At 51.3% G+C, this 20,651-nt stretch overlaps 1 protein-coding gene across 6 annotated transcripts in view; it reads left to right on the forward strand.

The window, feature by feature from the left end:
- The window catches only part of LOC102189340 (kinase suppressor of Ras 1), a 160,610-nt gene that overhangs the window by 94,201 nt on the left and 45,758 nt on the right, over positions 1–20,651 (forward strand). The window contains exon 1 of one of the 6 annotated variants that reach the window (XM_018064279.1): positions 10,967–11,172. The exons of the other annotated variants lie outside the window; for them this stretch is intronic. Coding sequence (XP_017919768.1) covers positions 11,056–11,172 — 117 coding nt within the window. The 5' untranslated portion in view covers positions 10,967–11,055. Of the gene's footprint in view, positions 1–10,966; positions 11,173–20,651 lie in introns of those variants that run through there. 6 annotated transcript variants of the gene reach the window in all.

Raw genomic sequence — 20,651 nt, forward strand, 5'->3', positions numbered from 1 at the left:
CTGTCCCACTTAAGAGTCTTCTCCAACACCACAGTTTGAAAGCATCAGTTCTTTGATGCTTAGCCTTCTTTATGGTCCATCTCTCACATCCGTACATGACTACAGGAAAAGCCGTAGCTTTGACTCTTTGGACCTTTGCCGACAAAGTGATGCACCGCCTAGATAGGCAGGTGCACATTTCAGAAACCAAAGTTCCAAGTGGCATGAAAGTCACGCCCCTTTCCACAGCTGAACTCAGAGACAGAATCCGTTGACTTCTGAATGTCAGCGAAACCACCGTTTATTTTCCTAAATGAATGTTTTATTTTGGAATAGTTTTAGATTTACAGGAAAGTTGCAGAGTCCGTGCAGAGTTCCCGTCTGCACCCCTCTCCCGCGTCCCCTGTCATTAACATCATATATTACCAGCGTACATTTGTGAAAACTCAGAACATGGCATTGGTTTATGACTACTAATTACACTCCAGATTCCATTTGGATTTCACCAGTTTTTCCATTGTTGTCCTCCTCCTGGTCTAGGTTCCAATCCAGGGTACCATGTTGTTCTCTTTAAAGATGTATTCATTTAGTTGTGGCACGCAGAATCTAGATTGAACCTGGACCCCTTGCTTTAGAAGTGGTGAGTCTTAGGCACTGGACCACCAGGGAAGTCTCACCAAGTTGTGTTTATTCACATACAAATTTGTTTCCCTTTAAAAAAAAAAAAAATATATATATATATATATATATATGATGCTAAAATGGGATCATAGAATGGTATCATCCTGAGGTTTTTAGTTTGAATTTCACCACATTGTTGGTCCATGCAAGCCCACCTCATTCTTCTTTCTTTTAAAATTATTTATTCACTTGTTTGGCTGTGCTGGGTCTTGCAGGCTTTCTCCAGGTGTAGACTTTCTCAGTGCTTCTCACTGAGGTGGCTTCACTTGCTGTGGAACATGGGCTGTAGGGCACGTGGGCTTCAGTAGTTGCAGCATGTGGGCTCGGTAGTTGCAGCACGCAGGCTCAGTAGTCGCGACTCCTGGGCTCTTGAGCACAGGCTCAGTAGTTGCAGTGCACAGGCTGAGTTGCTCCAGGCCATGTGGGATCTTCCCAGACCCACCCCTCTCTCCTGCATTTGCAGGTGGATTCTTGGCCACTGAGCCACCAGGGACGCCCACTTCATTCTTCTTTAGCAATAGAATAGGAAGAGGTTGGGTTTCTCCTCAATATTTTAGGAATGGCTGTGTTGGAACCCTCCAGAAGGTATCAGCTTGTGCCCAGTGGAAGCTGTGTGCCAGGCAGCGTGGTGCTTGGCATGCGGGAAGCCCTGGCATATATTTGCTGGTGAAAAGTGACTGAGGAATGAGCAAAAGTCACAGTGGGATGCAGGCTGGGGGTGCCAGACTTGAAAACGGGGTGTCTGTCTTTTTTCTGTTCAGTTTTTTGGAGAAAGGATTCAAATCCATGAAGTCTGGCATTTCCTTCTGCTGAGCTATGAGGGTGCACTGGTGCAGTCAACACTCTCAAGACGATTTTGCCAGGACTGCTCCCTAGGCCTCTGGGAATGGCTTTTGTGTGATGGGACTTGTCTCTTTATTCTCTTGGGGTTTTCTGCTGATCCTGATACCTGCAGTGTATATGAGTGTAGCCCTTTGTCCATGCGTAACCTCCTCCTTCCTTTTCAAAATCTCCTTCCCGGGCCCTGTCCCTCTCCATGCATGTGTGCTAAGTCACTTCAGTCGTGTCCAACTCTGTCTATGGACTGTAGCCCGGCAGGTTCCTCTGTCCATGGGATTCTCCAGGCAAGGATACTGGAGTGGGTTGCTCTGCCCTCTTCTGGGGGAATCTTCCTTATTCAGGGATTGAACCCACATCTCTTAGGTCTCCTGCATTGGCAGACATGTTCTTTTCCATTATTGCCGCCTGGGAAGCTGTTTGGCCTTCTGCTGCTGCTGCTGCTAAGTCGCTTCAGTCGTGTCCGACTCTGTGCGACCCCAGAGACGGCAGCCCACCAGGCTCCTCCGTCCCTGGGACTCTCCAGGCGAGAATACTGGAGTGGGTTGCCATTTCCTTCTCCAATGCATGAAAGTAAAAAGTGAAAGTGAAGTCGCTCAGTCGTGCCCGACTCTTAGTGACCCCATGGACTGCAGTCTACCAGGCTCCTCCGTCCATGGATTTTCCAGGCAAGAAGTACTGGAGTGGGGTGCCATTGCCTTCTCCGGTTAGAGTTATCTAAACATTATTTCAGCTTTGTCTTTAAGACTGTGGTCACCAGTTTGTGGTCATACAGTTTTCAGGAAAGAACGCCTTTCTGCTGTATGAAGAGAGGGGCTGGACATGGAAGTGGCCACAGGGCAGTGTGGCTCCTCTGGGGTCCTGATGTGGACGAAGGGACTCTTGACTCTCCCTTCTTTTCCCACCAGGGACACACCCCAGCCCTCTCTGGCTCCAGAGCCTGCTGCGGGCCCTTCTGACCTGTGTGACCCCTGACCCCTTCTCCTCAGATGCTGGAGACAGGCAGCTCTGGAGATGCCTTTATCTATTCACCCAACCATCACACCTTTGTCTAGAGTGACACCATCCGACAGAACTTTCTGTGATGCTAGAAGCAATCTGTTCTATGCACCATGGTAACCATGTGGCCAGGGAGCACTTGAAATATGTATAGTGCAATTGAGAAACCATAATTTAAATTTTATTCTGTCATGTCAGTATGTGTGTAAGTCGCTCAGTCATGTCTGGGTTTTGCAACCCCATGGACTGTAGCCCACCAGCTCCTCTGTCCATGGAATTCTCCGGGCAAGAATACTGGACTGGGTTGCCATTCCCTTCTCTAGGGAATCTTCCTGACCTAGGGATTGAACCTGAATTTCCTGCATTGTAGGCAGATTCTTTACCATCTGAGCCACCAGGGAAGCCCCTGTCATGTTGGATTTTCATATAAATAGCTACTTGGCTGTTGCTGTGACGGGGCAGTGCAGGTCTAAGTCCTGTGCTGGGAGCTGGGACTCTAATTGTGCTCTCCCCAGGGCCAGGAGCTCCCAGGCTGGGGAGAGGCATAGTCAACAGCTGGTGCTGAGTGCCCGGATGGAAGCCAGCCTGGGGTCTGTGGGAGCTGGTGGGCAAACTCACCGTGGGTGCTAGCAGGCAGTTAGACGGGCAGGAAGGGAACAGAAACTGCAAGACCTTGGGGTTGACAGAGCTGTGCCGTCCTTGCCAGGAAGAATTTGCAAAGATCTGGAAGGAATCGGTGAGGAAACAGGGTTGGTTGATGGGAACCTCTATGAGTGGAGTGTAAGGGTTGGGGTTTTTGCCTGGGAGATCATGGAAGGGTGTATATGTGAGAGAGGAAGAGAGAGAACTTTGGGGTTGTTTGAAGACAAGTAGACCTCCTCCTGGACTTCCTTGGTAGTTGGGCTTCCCTGGTGGCTCAGATGGTAAAAAATCTGCCCACAATGTGGGAGATGTGGGTTCGATCCCTGGGTCGGGAGGATCCCCTGGAGGAGGACGTGGCCACCCACTCCAGTATTCTTGCCTGGAGAATCCCATGGACAGAGGAGCCTGGTGGGCTGCAGTCCATAAGGTTGCAAAGAGTTGGACAGGAAAGTGAGATGGTGCCCCTGACTGGTGAGAAATAGGAGTGCCCTCCCTGAGCAGATCTGGATGGTTGGGGTCGTTAAGATGAGGGAGTGGGCAGGCGAGTGAGCGTAGAGGCAGGGCCCCTTCTCTGGGCATCTAGAGTCACACACTGTATTATTTCCGCCCTTTTTCTCAGCCTCTTCCTCATCTACAGGTTAAAAACTAAAAATCACAGCTTCATGTTCTGGCTGCAGCTGGGGAAATGATTTCACAGCCTGCTGGCATGGAGCCATTTTTTTTTCCTTCAGCAATTTCCCTGTTGGAAGTTGTTAAAGGAAGTGGCAAGCGCTAGCTGGGACCAGTGCTAGCAGGGAGCATGGGGGATGCAGAGGCTGAATTCCAGGGCTGCAGCCACAGTCCACAGACTCCTTGAATAAGCTCTTGCTGGTGGCGTGTTCAGAATTGAAGATGCAGGCGGGTCCGGTAAGGGGTTTATGTGGTGGCCCCCGCTGGGCAGGTTTCTCTTTCCTCTTTCTGTGTATCCCCGTGTCTAAAGTCCGGTCTTCTCTTGGGGATGGAGAAGAAAGCTGCCTGACCTCTGCTACCATCTTGCCTTCCCATTGGCTGGGAGTGGCTGCAGCTCCGTGGGCCCCAGGAGGTAGGCTGTGTGAGCGGGAGGCTGTAGATTAGACCAGAAGAGCGAGGGGGTATTTGGCTTCTGGGTTCAGCTTTAATAGACATGAATCCTGCCATCCTCGCCTCTCCTCCCGCTCTCTTCGTGTCCCTGCCCTCTCCCTCTGGAAGCCTGAGGCCCCGCCATCCTGACTGCCTTGCTCGTTGGCAGCTGGGAGCATCCTTGGAATGTGGCCCACACCCTCATCCTGCCGCCTGCAGGGATCTGGGCCGCTGTCAGTCCTACAGGCCCAGGGCTGCCTCCATACAGAGGAGTTGAGATCTCTGGCACTGATCTCAGTACCAGCTCAGTGTGGCTGGCAAGTGGAGCCCTGGCCAGTGGACTGGCCTGTGGGCATCACCCAGCCAGTCAGGGGAAGATCTAAAGCCAGATATAGAAGGAAGAGGGCAAACTACAAAGGAGCATTTTATAGCTACCATCCTCTTTAATCCCTGGGATGGGGGTTGAGGGAAACACTAGGATCCCTACTTTGTAGCTGAGCAAACTGAGGCTCAGAGACATTGGGTGACATGTTAGCGTCACACAGCAGGCGGATAACCAAGTCAGGATTCACAAACTGAGGCTCAGAGACGTTGGGTGACATGTTAGCGTCACACAGCAGGCAGATAACCAAGTCAGGATTCAAACTCACATTCTTGTGACTCCAAAGCCAGGCTTCCTTTCCCTGACAGATTTTGTCTGTCGTCTGACCCAGAACAGCCCGGCCTGGGGTGGGGGTGGGGGTTGGGCTACTGTATGTCGCTGCGTGGTTGGCTTGATCTTTATTTCTTCCAGTCTTCCTCCTTCTCCACCCCCCTCCCTGCCCCCCCACCCTCTTCCCCTCTCTCAGTCTCTTTTCTCTTTTTTTTCCAGCCTTCCTTTCTCCCCTTCCCCACTCTTCCTTTCTCTTCTTTCCTCCCTCCATCCTTCTTCCCTTCCTCAATCTCCTTCTTCTTTCCTTTCCACCCGCCTGTTCGACATCCAATGATCACTTACTTACCTTGCGCCAGGTACCCAGATTCATTACTACAGGGGATTCCTTGATGAACAAAGTGCAGTCTGCCCTGACGGGCTTACAGGGTGGTGGGATGTAGTCATCTCCAGATAATGATGGTGATGGGTCCCCAGGGAGGAAAGGATGAAACACGGCAGGAAGCAGAGCAGAGGATGCCTGCTCACGTTTCGCCTGTTCGTCCACGCATGCGCACGCCCAATGAACACGCACTTACCTCCTGTTGTGAGTCAGGTCCTGATCTAGGCACTGCCCATGAGTTCCTGTCCTTACAAGACTTGCAGACATCACCCTCTTCCATGAATGAAGTGATTTATTTTTCTAATTATGAGCCAGAGTGCCTTCTTTTAAGCTTTGACTGAAGGGGTACTCCTGGTTCCTAGATATCTGAAAAATCATGAGACGACTGCTCTGCTCAGCCCGTATTGGTTGAGCATTTTTACAGTGAGCCCATTTCCTCAATCTTTTAGATTTCTGGGCTGCCAAGTCCAGCAAAACCCGATGAGACTGCCCACGTGGGCAGGGACCTGGGTGTCTTGCTCATTGCTCTGTCTCCAGTTCCTGGCATGTGGGAAGTGTTCTTGATGAATGACTGCAGCTAAGTGAGATTATCCAAGAGTTTTGGTCTCTCCGGTCTCAGGAGCTCTCTGATCTGAGCTAGTGAAAGTTGAATTGGAGAGGTCTCTGGGGAGGTCTTTGGGGGCTGCTGAGGTCTGGGGTTCCTGAGCTGCCTTTGGTTTCCGTTGGCAATAGGCAGACTTGAGCAAGACCATGTGCCTGTCGCTTCCTCCGGGGCCACTGGCTCCTGAGTTGTTGGCCTGTCTTCTGTGGGGACTACCTCCAAAGGCAAGATTGCTCTAGAACAGATCTGCCCAGCTAGATATTGGGAAATTCTTGTGTCGACACCACACTGTTTTAAGTATCTTAAAGAAAAAGTCTCTTCTCTCATTTTGCTTCCTTTAAAAAAAAAAAAAAATCAGCATATAAGTTTCAGTGGCTCCTGCTTCCAGCTCTGTACCTTTGAGTAGGCAACGGATTAAAAAGACTGCTTAAGGCCATGACCCCTGGAATTAGACAGCCTAGCCCCTGGAGCTGGGAGGCAGACATAAGCTTCACTTTGCCACTCGCCAATGGTGTGATCTTGGATAAGTCCCTTACCTTTCCGAGCCTGTTACTAGTCTGTTGACTGCTCTAACTAGAAACTGAGGAGTCATTTCTGATTCCTTCTGCTTCCTCCACCTTGACATTCAGTTGACTAGCAAATCTCGCTAGCTCTATTCCCAAATATATATCCCAATCCATCTATGTCTCTTTTTCACCACTGCCACCTCCCTAGTCCTAGCCACTTCATGGACTTGTGCATTAGCACCTATGTTGCTCTCTGTATCAGTCTTGCCCTTCCCTCCGTTTCATTGTTCATGAGTCAAGAGTGATTTTTCTTCTTCGTTGTCTTTTTGTTGTGGTTGTTCACTCACTAAGTCATGCCTAGTTCTTTCTGATCCTGCAGACTGCAGCATGCCAGGCTTCCCTGACCTTCAGTATCTCCTGGAGTTTGCTCAAATTCATGTCCATTGAGTCAGTGATGCTATTTAACCATCTCACCCACTTCTACTTTCGCCTGCAATCTTTCCCAGCATCAAGGTCTTTTTTCAGTGCGTCGACTCTTTGCATCAGGTGGCCAAAGTATTAGAGCTTCAGCTTTAGCATCAGCCCTTCCCATAAATATTCAGGGTTGATTTCCTCTAGGATTGACTGGTTTGATCTCTTTGCTGTCCAAGGTACTCTCAAGAATCTTCTCCAGGATCACAAATTTGAAAGCATCACTTCTCTGATGCTCAGCCTTCTTTATGATGCAACTCTCATATCTGTGCATGACTGCTGGAAAAACCATAGCTCTGACTATATGGTCCTTTGTCTTCTTTTTAACGTATTTATTTGTTATCATTCGGCTGTGTTGGCTCCGCAGAATGCAGGCTCTTCTCTGCAGTGCTCACCTTTCTCGCTAGTTGGGGTGCGTGGGCTCACCACCTCGAGCTGTGTTGCAACTTGAGGGCTTAGTTTCCCTGTGGCATATGGGATCTTAGTTCTCCAACCAGGGATCAAACCTGTGTCCTCTGCATGGAAAGGCAGATTCCTAACCACTGGACCACCAGGGAATTCCCATGTGATTCTTCTTAAAGCCCCAGTCCAACCCCCTCACTTTTCTGAGTAGGGTGCGTCACTGGTGCCCCAGCCCAACCCCCTCACTTTTCTGAGTAGGATGCCTCACTGGTGTCTTGTTGCACTCAGCGTACAATCCAGAGCCCTCACCGTGGCCTTCAAGGCTCTGGAGTATCCGCGTCTGCCTCCTCCTGTGTCTCCTGCTGCCCCTTCTCACTCTCCCCCTCATGTTAGGACAGGTTAGGTTGTTTCCTGTCATGGCCCGGGGCCTCTGTGTATTCTGTTTCCTCTGTCAAAATTTCTATACCATCATGGCTAGCACCTTCTCATCCTCTGATGGGAGCTTAGAAGTCAGCTCTTCAGAGAAGCTATCCTGTCTAAAATTAGATGCACACCCCGCCCCCCACCCCCACAGCCACCACTTTGTGTCAGTCTGCTATTTCCTTTTAGCACTTATTCACGAATCTCGATTACGTATTTTAGTTATTTTTGAATTTGTTTTTTTATTGTTTCTTGATAGAATATAAGCTCCCTAAGGAAAGAGACTATATATTTTGTTTGCTGCTGTATCCTCTGTGCTGAGTAAGGTTCCTGGCCCACCCTTGCTGTTCAGTAGCTGTCTATTGATTGTGGGTGGATGGATGGATAGATAAATAGGTGGAGAATGACATGGTACCAGGGCACATAGTAAGCCCTTACCAAGTAAAAGCTATTATGTTCTTCTACAACTAGTTAAAACTTTTCTGTAACAAGTTCCAATACAAGCTGGCTTGAAGAAAACAGTCTTTTATCAGCTTAGGTAATGAAAGTCCAGGAAGTCTGGATGCAGAAGCCCAGCTGATGCCTTTAGAGCACACTTCTCAGACAGGCCCACTCCACGTGGCAGGCTTGAAGGGCACCAGGAGCTAAGCCTCACTTTTTTTTCAGTAGAGTAGCGGTATTGCCTATTAAGAGCTTCTTACCCTAGAACTGTGGGTGAAAAATCCCAGGGAAGGCTCTGATTGGCTTGGCTTTAATCATGTGCTCATATCAGAACCAATCACAGAGCTAATAAGACAGAGAACTCCCATTGGCCAAAACTAGGTCATAGGTTCAGCCCTTTGGCAGAAAGATGGTGAGCCTGAAGGATCAGCGCCATCTGCACTTGGGAAATGTGTCTTGGAGGAAAGACCACCCTGCTGACAGAAGAAGCACGCACAAGCACACACTCACTCCCAACTGCTGCTACTGCAGCTCCCCACCCTCACCCTCACCAGGGGCCCTCCATGGGGCTGGCTCACCTGGCTTTCCCCTGGGGGGGTCTCTGGGTGCCATTGGGCCTGCTTTTCCCAACAGTGAGTAGAACTCCTTTGTTGGTATAGGAGGTGAAGGGCCTCAGGCTCAGAGATGGGTCATCAAAGGCCTAGACTCTGGCAAGGGGGTCCTCAGAGATCTTATATCTAGGATGTAATAGGTGAGCCTATTCCTCAGTTTTTTAAAAAATTAATATTTATTTTTGGCTGCGCTGGGCTTCATCCCTTTGTGTGGGCTTCCTCTAGCTGCGGTGAGTGGGGGCTGCGCCTCACTGGGGTGTGAGAGCTTCTCATTGCAGTGGCCTCTCTTGTGGAGCACAGGCTCCAGGCATGCGGGCTTCCGTAGTTGTGGCACGCATGCTTAGTTGCTCCATCACCAGGGAAGTCCCAGTTTTTGTTTTTAATAACACCTCATTTTCTTCACTGTGAAAATAAAAAATATTTATTTTAGAAAGTATACAAAAGCAAAGAAAATAGGTCCTCTGTAACCCTACACAGAGGTAATGATTGCTTCTTGGCTTTTCAGGGTGTTTTTTGTTTTTTCTTCATAGCCAATAATTTACACAAATATTCCTTTTCAAAGTATGAAAAGTGTAGAAATTAAAGAAAACAGTACTACTGTTTATTGACGGTTTACATCATAATCTTACAACCAAGAGGAAATGCTGGAAACATGTTGGCACCTTTCCTTCCAGTTGGCCTTCTTTGTTGGTTGATCTTTCTTTTCTTTTTCTTCTTTTTTAATGTCATCTATTCGTGAATTTATACTATGATTGTTTAGCAAGTGTTGCCAGTGTGCCTGGCACTGAGCTGTGAGCTTTACGTGGAGAGTCCCTTTCAGTCCTCCCAGTAACCTTCTGGGGAGATGTCTTATATTCCATTCCGGCTGCTGGAACAAAAGTAACATAGAGTGGACTGGGCACCTTATAAACAACAGAAATTTATTTCTCATCGTTCTGGTGATGAGGAAGTCTAAGATCAAGGTGCCAGTAGATACTGTGTCTGGTGAGGATCCACTTCCTGGTTCATAGATGACCATTTTCTGCTGTGTCTTCACATGATGGGAGGGACCAGGCAGCTCTCTAGTGTTTTTTATAAGGGCACTAATCCCAAACTGAGGGCTCCACACTCATGATGTCCCAAAGACCCTACTAATACCGTCACATTGGGATTAAGTTTCCACGTATGAATTTTGGGGAGAACACATGTTTAGTCTGTAGCAAGAGGCAATGCTTGTATCCCCCAAATAGGATAGAGATAGACTTTCCTGGTGGCTCAGATGTAAAGAATCTGCCTGCAGTGCAGGAGACCCAGGTTCGATCTCTTGGAGAAGGGAATGGCAACCCACTCCAGTATTCGTGGCTGGGAAATCCCATGGACAGAGGAGCCTGGTGGGCTGCAGTCCATAGGGTCGCAAAGAGTTGGACAGGACTGAGCGACTGACACTCTCACAGGCTAGAGATAGAGAAACTGACAGTGTCACTTATCCCAGGTCACTTAGACGGTAAGTGGAGGAGCCAGGATTCATATCCGGGAAGTCTGGCTCCAAAGCCAAGGTCACAACACACACACAGACACACACACACACACACACACACTATATTCTCATGGATAGGCCCATGTTGTATATTCCTTCTGTGATCCTGAACATCTTTTCTTTTTAAAAATTTCATTTTAAAAGTAACATTTTCTAAATCTAATGACCCATGTTTATCATAAGAAAATTTGAAGATATAGAGAAGCCCCAAAAAGAAAAAAAAATCCCCCCACAACCCCACCAGCCACTGTTAGCCAGCCGTATAACTTTAGACCTTCCCCCCGCCCCCCATCTACGCATAGTCAAGTGCATCCTTTTTGGCATACGGTTCTGAGTTTTGATAGCTGGTAGCTCTTCCCACGGGGGTCTAAATCACCCAGCCCCAGATCTGTGAGAACTGCAGAGGCAGTGGGAGCAGCTGGAGTTCACGCAGGGGTGGGGGTTCCCCAGATGATTCACTGGAAGAGGAGGGATCATCACGCTCCTTGTTGACTCAAGTCGGAATCTTTGGAGGAGGGCCGGGAGGCAGGGAGCACCTCTCTGTCTGCCGCCTGTATCCTAGGTACCCTGGGTGCCTGGCCCCCTGCCCGACACCCGGCCCCCTGCAGTGAGGCCGGCTGGAACCTGCGTGTCTTACACCCAGCACCTGCTCTGGGAGCTATGTGCTGACTCCCCAGCGCCCGGGCACAGACTATTTTTGGCTGCAGTGACTGTTCACTACAGTCATGAAAACAGAAACTCTTCTCTCTACCTTGTCCTTCCCTGGGACACCACACCAGGGACCGAGGCTGCTGGGGACCCTGGGCTCGGGCCCCTCGTCATGCATTGCCTGTGGAGCTGGGTGCCGGCCAAGGCTACCCGGGGCTCAGGGACCCCACCTCCCGTGGTGCTGCGCGAGGCACGGAGCCTGGACCAGCCCCGGCCGAAGGGTTGTGAGGTAGGCACTGGGGTCTGGGATCAAGCGGCCTTTCCATGAGAGCTTGGAAGGGAGTGTGTTTGGCTGGGCTCTGGGTCCTCGCTTTGCCGTCTTATAGACACTTAAGGAAAAATGAGCGTATAGGGGTAGAATGTGCCTTCCACTTCATAGGATTTCATTTGCTTTCTTTTTTTGCCGTGAAGTGGCTGGTGGGGACCCATCGGGCACTTACTGAAATAGATATTTCCCCATTCTCCTGGTGAATGGTGTGGGACCCGTTTGTGCTTTTGGTTTGAACAGGGCACACACTTGTTTTGAGCCAGCTTCTTCTTCTGGGAGCTTAGGAAACTGGAGTTGTATGGGCAGGCCCAGCCCTGCCTCAGCGCTTCTGGTCAACCTGATAAGAGGAGGCCAAGCCATGTAGAGACTGTGTGTGGTAGATTTGGAGGTACACGGACCAGGGTCCAACCCAGGCCCATTGCTCACTTGCTGTGTCCTAGGTGAGTAACCTAATCTCTCTGAACTCCACTTTCCTTCACCATGAAGCAGTCGTGCCCAGGCCACTTCACGAGTGGCTGTAGTACAAGGAGTTGTTATTTGATGATTGGATTGGTTGTGAAAAGAGGCAGGTCAAGAAGCTGGGTGAGAATCAACGTGCCGCAGCCCTGGGTGGGTCTTAGAGCTCAGCTCAGAAGCTGGGTGTTTGGCTGTAGGTGGTGATATGGGGTTTGCTTCTTCTTTACAAAAAGAAGAAAAATGTGTGTCCCTGAAGTGGGCATGGGTCGGGGTGGGCAAGAGCAGGGAGTCAAGGATTTCTGCCCACCCACCATCTTCTGAGCCACCAAGACTTTAGGGACTTGCCAGGGTGAGGCCATTAGCCAAGAACCCTGCATTCCATGGGGCTTTGGACACATGAGGTAAGCACATAGCATGGTGTCCCTTAGGTCAGCACCTTTGGAAAAGGTTCTCAGGGAAGTCTTCCTCTTGGCTCACCTTCTTAGAGCAGCTCAGAAAAGTTGGCAGGAATGAAACCTTTATATCTGGGTAAGGAATGCCCACCAGGGGTTGGTACATCCTGGTGTTAGTCACTGGCAACGCCTTGATCCTATTGTTCTGGGTGACCCAGATAGGTCCCCTCCCCTCCCTGGGCCTCGATTTCCTCCTCTGTAAAATGAGTATTGGACTAAAATGTCTCTAAGGGTCCTTTGAGGGGTTCCTGGGTGGCGCTACCCACCTGCCGATGCAGAAGACAAAAGGGACGTGGGTTTGATCCCTGGGTCCAGAAGATCCCCTGGAGGAGGGCAGTGGCAACTCACACCAGTATTCTTGCCTGGAGAATCCCATGGACAGAGGAGCCCCACGGGCTATGCAGCCCGTAGCGCCACCAAGAGTCAGACACTGAACAGTCCGACTCAAGCGACTTAGCATGCCTGCAAGTGTCCTCTGCCTTTGATCTTGGCAGAGGAAGACTTTCTCTCCTGTCTTCCCAGACTCATGAATACGCATTGGCCCCTTCTTGCCCTCAGCCCCGATGGCTCTGGCGATGGTCTCCTTGGCTTGAGTCCTCTGTGACTGCCATGGGCCAGGAGCTGTTTACAGAGTTTCTGGAAAACTACAGAGAGGGGGCTGCCTCCTTCCAGGGTCTCCCAAGAGATCTCAGTCTCCTGCTCGGACCTTGTGGGGCAGCTCGGAAACAATGGGCCTCTGTCGTCAGTGGAGCAGCCTGCCTCTCAGGTCTCCAGCTCTGCGCTCACTTCCTGCAGTGCGGCTTATCCCCGATCCCTCCCACCACCCCACCCCAGTCCTTGACCCATGGCCCCAAAGGACAGACTTCGTGCTGAACGCTGGGAGGGATGTGCCCCTCTGGTGGAGGGAGGGGTCTGAGATTTGTCTCCTGGCCTCACAGGAGGGTCAGACTTCACGGCTGGGGCTGGGCATGTGCCAGGGCCCTGAGCGAAATCTCTGGGCCCTGAGTTTGCCGGCTGGCCAGTCTGGCATGGGGCTGAGTAGTGGGCTCACTGGCTGCACTCAGAGCTGTCACACTGCGGGTATGGAGGAGACGGAGGAGACTTGTCTGGGAACCGTCTCTTGGCTGGTATGTTTGCACAGGGGAGAACTGGAAGGGGAGATGTTGGGCACCAGCCGGCCACAGGCAATGGCCACGCCTGATCCCTCTGTCTTTCTGTTGGTGCCTTTATGCCCCGGAGAGCTGGGGCTCCCCACAGGGAGGTGCATTTCTAACCAGACCCTGTTTCCTGCACTCTCTACGGAGGATTGCTCAGCATCGAAGTTTGCCAGAGCTGTCGTCCTGGGCAGCCTCTCACATCTACCCCTTCCCATCTCAGAAGTGTCCCTGTTGAGATGGTCATCCCATGCTCAGCCTTTCCCTGGAAGCCCTCTTCTTCACCCGGCTGCTGGCTTGGCCTGTGTCTCCACTGCCACCCTCCTCGTCCATCTGCTGTGTCAACAAGGGATGCCATGAGGGCCTACCGGCTTGGGGAAGCTGCTGCCCTGGAGCGGGGCTCACGGCTACAGACCCCTGACCCCCAGCTGCCCCAGCTGTGGCTCCTCCACACTGCCCTGCGTGTGCCAGAAGGGGCCTCCCCCCGCCCCCATCTGCCGGTTCCCTAAGCACCACCCAAGGGTTTAAGGAAGTGTTAGTCACTCAGTTGTCCGACTCTTTTCGACCTCATGGATTGTAGCCCTCCAGGCTCCTCTGTCCATGGGATTTTCCAGGCAAGAATCCTGCAGTGGGTTGCCATGCCCTTGCCCTTCTCTAGGAGATCTTCCTGACCCTCATCTTCCTGCAGCTCCCGCATCACAGGCAGCTTCTTTACCACTGAGCCACCAGGAAGCCTTACCCACGGGGCTCGTGTATTCTTTTGACTGATGTTACTCCCTCCCCCTGTCCTACCCTGACCCCAGTCTTACTTTGGAATGTTCTTTTTCTTGTAGCCAGTGAGTCCCTTTTAGAGTATTCCATTTTTGACTCGTGTTTTACTGTGGAGTCTAGTGGACAACAGTGTGTTCTTTCCGACAGTCAGCGAGCATCCTGGGGGAAGAGAACCCCCTGCTATAGAAGCCCACCCATCTCCTCTCTCCATCTTGGGAGTAGTATGAATGGGGGAAAGCACACAGCCCCAAACCTATGGGGGGTGTGTGTGTGTTTCTCTAATGCTGGAAGGATCCGATGGTTTTCAAACAGCATGCAGGAGAATTGGTTTTGGAAATGTGTGTTGAAGATACAGAGAAAGGTGACAAAATGTGGGCCTGCCTTGTCTCTCCTCTGGGCCCAGCATAGCTGGTGTGTGTTTGTTGAGTGGCTGAATGACCCACGTCGGCCTGTGGACCCAGTCCAGCCCGCTACTGCTTTCTCTGCAGCCTTTGGAGCTATGAATGGTTTTCACATTTGTAACTGGTAGGAAAAGCAAAACAAAGCAAAACCAGACTATTTTGTGACGTGTGAAAATTATATGACATTCATGGTTCCGGGTGCATAGGTAAGATTTTACTGGTACCAGCCACACCCATGTGCTTCCATACTGGCTGTGGCTGCTTGGGAGCTCTGATAGCAGAGTTGACTAGTTGTGACAGAGGTCATATGGCCTGGAAAGATGAAGATACTCTATGGTCTGTTCAGAAAAAGTGTACCAACTCCTGCACTAGATGCCTAGGGTTTATGGGAGGAAGAGTGGGGCCTGGGTAGGCAGCCCCAAGACAGGCCTTCCAGGAGGGTGAGGCCAGCCGCCTGGGCTGATGGTGGTGGCCGTGGTGAGAACGGATGCCGTCGGAAGCTAGAGATTTGGTCTCAGGCAGACTCAGAGAGCACCTGCCTCCTCCAGAGGGCAGGGGGGTACTGAGGGGGCCTGGCAGGACTGCTAAGGGGGTTCAGAAGTCATGTAGAGAGAAGAACCCCCCCACTGGAGGCCTCCTGCAGCTGCTTTTAACCCCACAGCCAGAGTGCACCCCAGCTTGCATGGAAGGAGGGCACAGCATGGAGCCTGGAAACCAGATGTGACCTGTGATGCCAAGCAGATCCTACCCTAGGGAAAGGATCCCACATCATAGAGCAGAGAAGTGGGCACCAGTGCAGGCAGAGCCAGCTGGCTGTGAAGAGGTAGAGATGGCCATGTCTCAGCCTCACCAAACAGGCTGTGTGGCCTTGAGCCAGTTTCCTAGCCTCTCTGAGCCTTGTCACCCATCTCAGGCTTTTATGAGGATCCCCTGTGCTGACCTCTATAGCTGATCTAACAGAGTGCCTGGCACCCAAGGGCTGAGTAATAACTGCTCGTTGCTCACCCTGTTTTGACCCCCTTCTTACCTCCTCCACTTTTACCTGCACCCCTCCACCTCCACACCATATCCCACCACTGCGCCCGCTTTCTGAGGCTTTCAAGCCCAGATGTACTAATGTGTAGGCCAGACTCCCTGAAGAGTCCGCCAGGTTCCCTGCTCTGCAAACGTCCACCCTGCCTTGTGGGAGGGAGGGAGGCACCAGGGTACAGGAGAGTGCATCTCCTAGGATGTTTGTGAGCTTGGGCTGGGCTGGGGTTGAGTTGAAGGATCAGGGGCCTCGTGAAAGGACAGGTGGGAGGTCAAGCCCCCAGGGTGCTGCCCTGCCCCGGCCAGCCCCACTTTCTTAGACCTTTCTGCCTTGGACCACTTTGGCCCGATTTAAGGCCCTACAGTTTGTCTGCCCTCATGGTTCTCACCCCTAGAAGTTCCAATTCAATTGATGTAAGGTGGGGCCTGGTTATCAGGATCCTTTTTTTGGGTGTGTTTTTTTTTGCCTTGCTGCTTGGCATGTGGGATCTTAGTTCCCTAACCAGGAATTGAACTCATGCCCAGCCCCACCCCCATTCCCCCAGAGTGGAAATGAAGTGTTTTAACCACTGCATTGCCAAGGAAGTCCCAGGATCCTTTTTTAAAGCCTCTCAGGTGATTCCAGGTTGCTGACAGGGTTGAGAGACACTGACCTGATCTAGCCAAACCTACTCACGTTATAAATGATGAAACCAAAGCCCAGAGAGGGGCAGGGACTGGCCCAAGGTTGGCAGAGTTCCGACCAAATCTGACCCTTCTTTCCCTGGGAAGTGATAGAGAGAAGCCCTCTCTATCAGGGTAACTTTTCCCAGCAGGGGCTTTTTCTCATTCCCCAGAACTGGAGTAGTGACTAGGTCCAGACATGGTCCATTGACAAAGCCAGTATCCCTAAGCTCTTCGCTGATCTCCATGGAAACCCCAGGAAGCTGCCCGACCCAGGCCGCTCACTGCCTCAGCCCCTCCTGTGCGTCCTAGAATATCCAGCTATTATTATCCAAGTGTCACGCCTTCTTCTCCCTCGGCACCAGCGGTGGTGAGAAGGCAGGAAGGAGCATCTGTCAGGTGCCCCCTTGCCGACTGGAGAGATGTGGGCTCCCCGCCTGGGCTGCCGGAGAACCCCCTGCTCCTCTGTCTCTGCTTCGCTGCCCACAGAGGGGTGTACAGGGCTCTGGCAGCCCACCTCTGGCCTCTCTGCTGTGACCAGCTCCTGGGAAAGCATCTGAGGTGAAGGATCCCGGCTCTTGAATTAAGCCCCAGCCAGGCCAGTTGGAGACACCTCTGCCCACCCACCAGAAATCCAGGTTTGGTTGATGGACCATGTGTGCTGGGCGCACTGGTTGAGGCAGTTACGACTGTGACCAGTCTGTGCTATGCTCCAGGACTAGACACAATGCCAGAAGGAGACGCCAAGTGTGGGCTTGCCTCTCAGCCTTCCCTCAGGCCAGGTCTTCATCCCAGTTCCATCCCGAGCCGCATGGATTCTTGTGACACGTGGTCCACACGCAGTGTGTGAAGTCCCTGGCGTTTCCACAGCCCGCCTGACTGGCCACGGCCAGGGGGGCAGCTCTCCATGTCAGCCGGCACCATTTGCTAAGTATAGACCCCAGGCAGCCCCGTGGCTGCTAGTAAGTCCTGGGACACCATTTGATACCCAGCCGGGCCTGTGACACCAGTCGCTGCCAGCTGCTGAGAGGAGGGGCAGCGTGCTTGGGCCAGCCTGAGCCCGCCTTCTGCTACCGAGAACACAGCCAGCAGTTTCACGATCACAGACTGGGAGTCACCTCCCTGCTCCACTGGCCCTGCCCTCTAATTATTATCAGAAAGCATAACGTAATGTCACCTACAGGAGCAGTAAGTTGTGGCTCAAGGGGACAGGCAGAGGCAGGGAGCCAGTGTGCCCCGCCCCACGGCCCTGCTCCCCGCCTCCACGCTCATGTGCTGACGCAGGGCTGGGTGGAACCGGGGCATCTCCAACAATGGGTCGGACAACATGTCTTCCCTTCCTGGTTTCTAGTTCATATTTTTTTCTTCTTTTTAAGTATTTATTTATTTATTTGGCTGCTCCGGGCCTTAGTTGCAACACGCGGGATCTAGTTCCCTGACCAGGGATTGAACCTGGGCCCTCTGCATTAGGAGCACAGTCTTGGCCACTGAACCACTAGGAAGTCCCTCCCATATTTTCTTCTTTACATGGAAGCTGGGGTGGGATGGACATTAATTCCTGAAGCAGTGTGCGTCCTCAGCCTGTCATCCCTTCTCCAGAACTCCAGGGTCTGGACGCCTGGCTTGAGACAACTTGGCATCTTCGCATGCCTCCAGGTGGGTGAGAGACCCTCCCACAGTCTCGGGGCCTCTCAGACCTGAGAGCATTTCCGGGCGGCTTCGCCTGCTGGGTTGTCAGTGAGCCCATGAGTTCACCTTCAGCAGGTGGTAACACTCATTCCCTAATTTGCTTTCAGTTTAGAGATTACGCAGGACAACTGTACATGAATTACCCTGGTCTGAAATAACCTCCTAACCCAGACTTGGCTGTGCTTGTGTCTGAGCAAGACGATCACAACCACGTGTGAGGCTTGCTGGTGGGGGCATTGCCTGAGTCTTGATGGGAGGAGACGTCAGAGCCCCTCCCGGGACCGGCACAGCCACTGGCCCAGCCTGACTGTTGTCTGGCCAGAGGCACAGCAGAAGCCACGGGAGGCGTCTTCTTTGTATCCTGGCTCACCTGGTTCCAGCGCACTTCCCTCATGGACTGTCCCTTCTCAATTGGATTAACTTTGGGTCCCTGGTGGCTCAGATAGTAAAGAATTTGCCTGCAACGTAGGAGACTGAGGCTCGATCCCTGGGTTGGGAAGGTCCCCTGGAGAAGGGGATGGCAGCCCACTCCAGTATCCTTGCCTGGAGAATCCCACGGACAGAAAAGCCTGGTGGACTGCAGTCTATGGGGTTGCAGAGACACGACTGAGTGACTAATGCTACTTTCTGAATAAACTCATAGGAGTTGGAAGGCCAGGGCCCACTTGGCTTTCATGATGGGGTCCCAGAGCCAGGCCAGCACCTGGCTGAGAAGGCCTGGCCACTGGTGACGTGTTGCCCAAGCCCCTTGCTGCTGGGCTCCCCGTGCTGTCATCTGGGGGCTCTGACGTGACTGTTTGGTCTGCACAGATTTGCATGAGTTGCCACCATATAAAAATCAGCTGTTTTAAAATAAAAATTCCAATTTCTTTATATGATGATACGGCGCCCCTCTCGTAGCCTCTCCTCACCCCCTGACACTGAGAGAGAGCAGAGTGGGTTTCTGATAAGCGTTTTCCTTGAGATTCTTGTTGTCTAGTAAAGGGGCAAGAGAAGCGTTTCTAGTACTTCTGCGTGCGTGCTAAGTTGCTTCAGTCATGTCTGACTCTGTGTGACCCCATGGAATGTAGCCCACCAGGCTCCTCTGTCCATGGGGTTCTCCAGGCAAGAATACTGGAGTGTATTGCCATGTACTTCCATGCCCTGCTCCAGGGAATCTTCCTGACCCAGGCTTCAAACCCATGCCTCTTGTGTCTCCTGCATTGGCAGCCAGGTTCTTTACCCCTAGCACCACCTGGGAAGCCCCTTCTAGTACTTTTATCTCCATGGAAAGATAGATCAAGGGGCAACATGCCCACATACCTCCTTTTTTTTTTCTTTTCTGAAACCTCGTCCTGAGGCTTGTGTGTTTGAGACCCTAACTCTACCAGATAACCTGCTAACTGGTGGATAGTGTCACTGACTGCAGCTTTTAGGCAGAACAGGGTGGTTCCCTCTCCCCACTTCAATGACCTAGCTTTGCAGGGAGGAGGGATTAGAAAGCAGAAGAAACAGTCAGAAATCCTAGCGATGCTGGTGTGCTGAGCACTCCCGTTTCACTGAAGACATACATAGTTCACTCCCCAGAAAGTGATGCTTGTCCTGGGAGATACTGGGCAGCTCCTGTACAAGCGGGACCCTGGGTTGGCTCTTCTATCCCAGGAAAGGGTTCCGTACCCTACGCACCTTCAATTTGTCTAGCCAACCCCTGGTTTGAACTGGAGCATGAAGTGAGCGCATAGGGGGGAAGGGAAAGCAGATCCTGTTCCCTTATTCCCTACTGATGAACTGATCCCTGCAGCCTCAGCGGATGGAGACAAACCTTCTAGCTCATTCAAAGCTATAAAGGAATGCTTTTTCTTTTCATTCTTTTTTTTTAAAGACCATGAATTTGAACCTATTATTTCTCTTATTTGGGGGGTTACTTGCTAATGACAAAGGACTTCCATTTTACAATACAGTTGTTTTTTTTTTTTTTTTTCAGAAAGCAGGTAGAAATTAATTTACTTTGAAAAAAAAAATCATTTTCCCCTGGGTAAGTTCATGAGTGACAGTGGGGGGTAACTGAAGGTGCTTTGGACTCGACACACCTGGGTTTGGGTTGTGGCGCCACCATTTATTAAGCTGCATAGTGTGAGGTCACTGAACCTCAATAAAACAGGCTTAGCGGCATCTCCTTGCTGAATTGTTTTGAGCGGAGTCAGTGCACAAAGCCCTGGACATCTTGTGAAGTGCTAGCAAATAGTTTGTAATAATAAATGTAGTTATTATGCCGGTGAAACTGAAACTTGAAGTGGGTGGGGAGGAAACGTATATAAAAGAAAAAAAAAAATCTGCCTTTGCATTGTAGTCAGATTGGGGATTGGGTTTCTAGGCTTGTCTTTGTCGTCATCAATACCACCTCCACCCCCAAGTCAAGCAGATACTGGAATCTCTACTTTCGAGAGAACTGCTGAGTCATCACAGCCTGGGGAAAACGCACCCGTGTGGGTGAGAACAGAGGCCACCCCAGGGAGAGGTGGAGGGTTGTGTTGTGCAGGGCAACGTCCACTTCCATTTGGTCTTCCCTGACAGTATTGCCAAATGGCTTCTCTCAGTGGAATGAGGGGCAAAGATGTCAAAACTACATTTTGATGAAGGGCGTTGTTGAAGGCAACAGAAGAAGACACATGGGTTGAATAAAAGCTTCTGCCTTGGGGCCATTATCTAAGCATCCTGCTCTCTGTGTTGTTCTTATCAAGGGTTTCCTGTGACGTTCTCATTTTATCATCTGGAAGGATTTCTCACCACCAAGGGTTTGTCCAAACCACTGATGAGCTTCTTGGCGCTCTGGGAGTATCTGTTTA

This window comes from Capra hircus, chromosome 19, assembly GCF_001704415.2.
Source record: "Capra hircus breed San Clemente chromosome 19, ASM170441v1, whole genome shotgun sequence".
In the NCBI taxonomy this organism is placed as follows: domain Eukaryota; kingdom Metazoa; phylum Chordata; class Mammalia; order Artiodactyla; family Bovidae; genus Capra; species Capra hircus.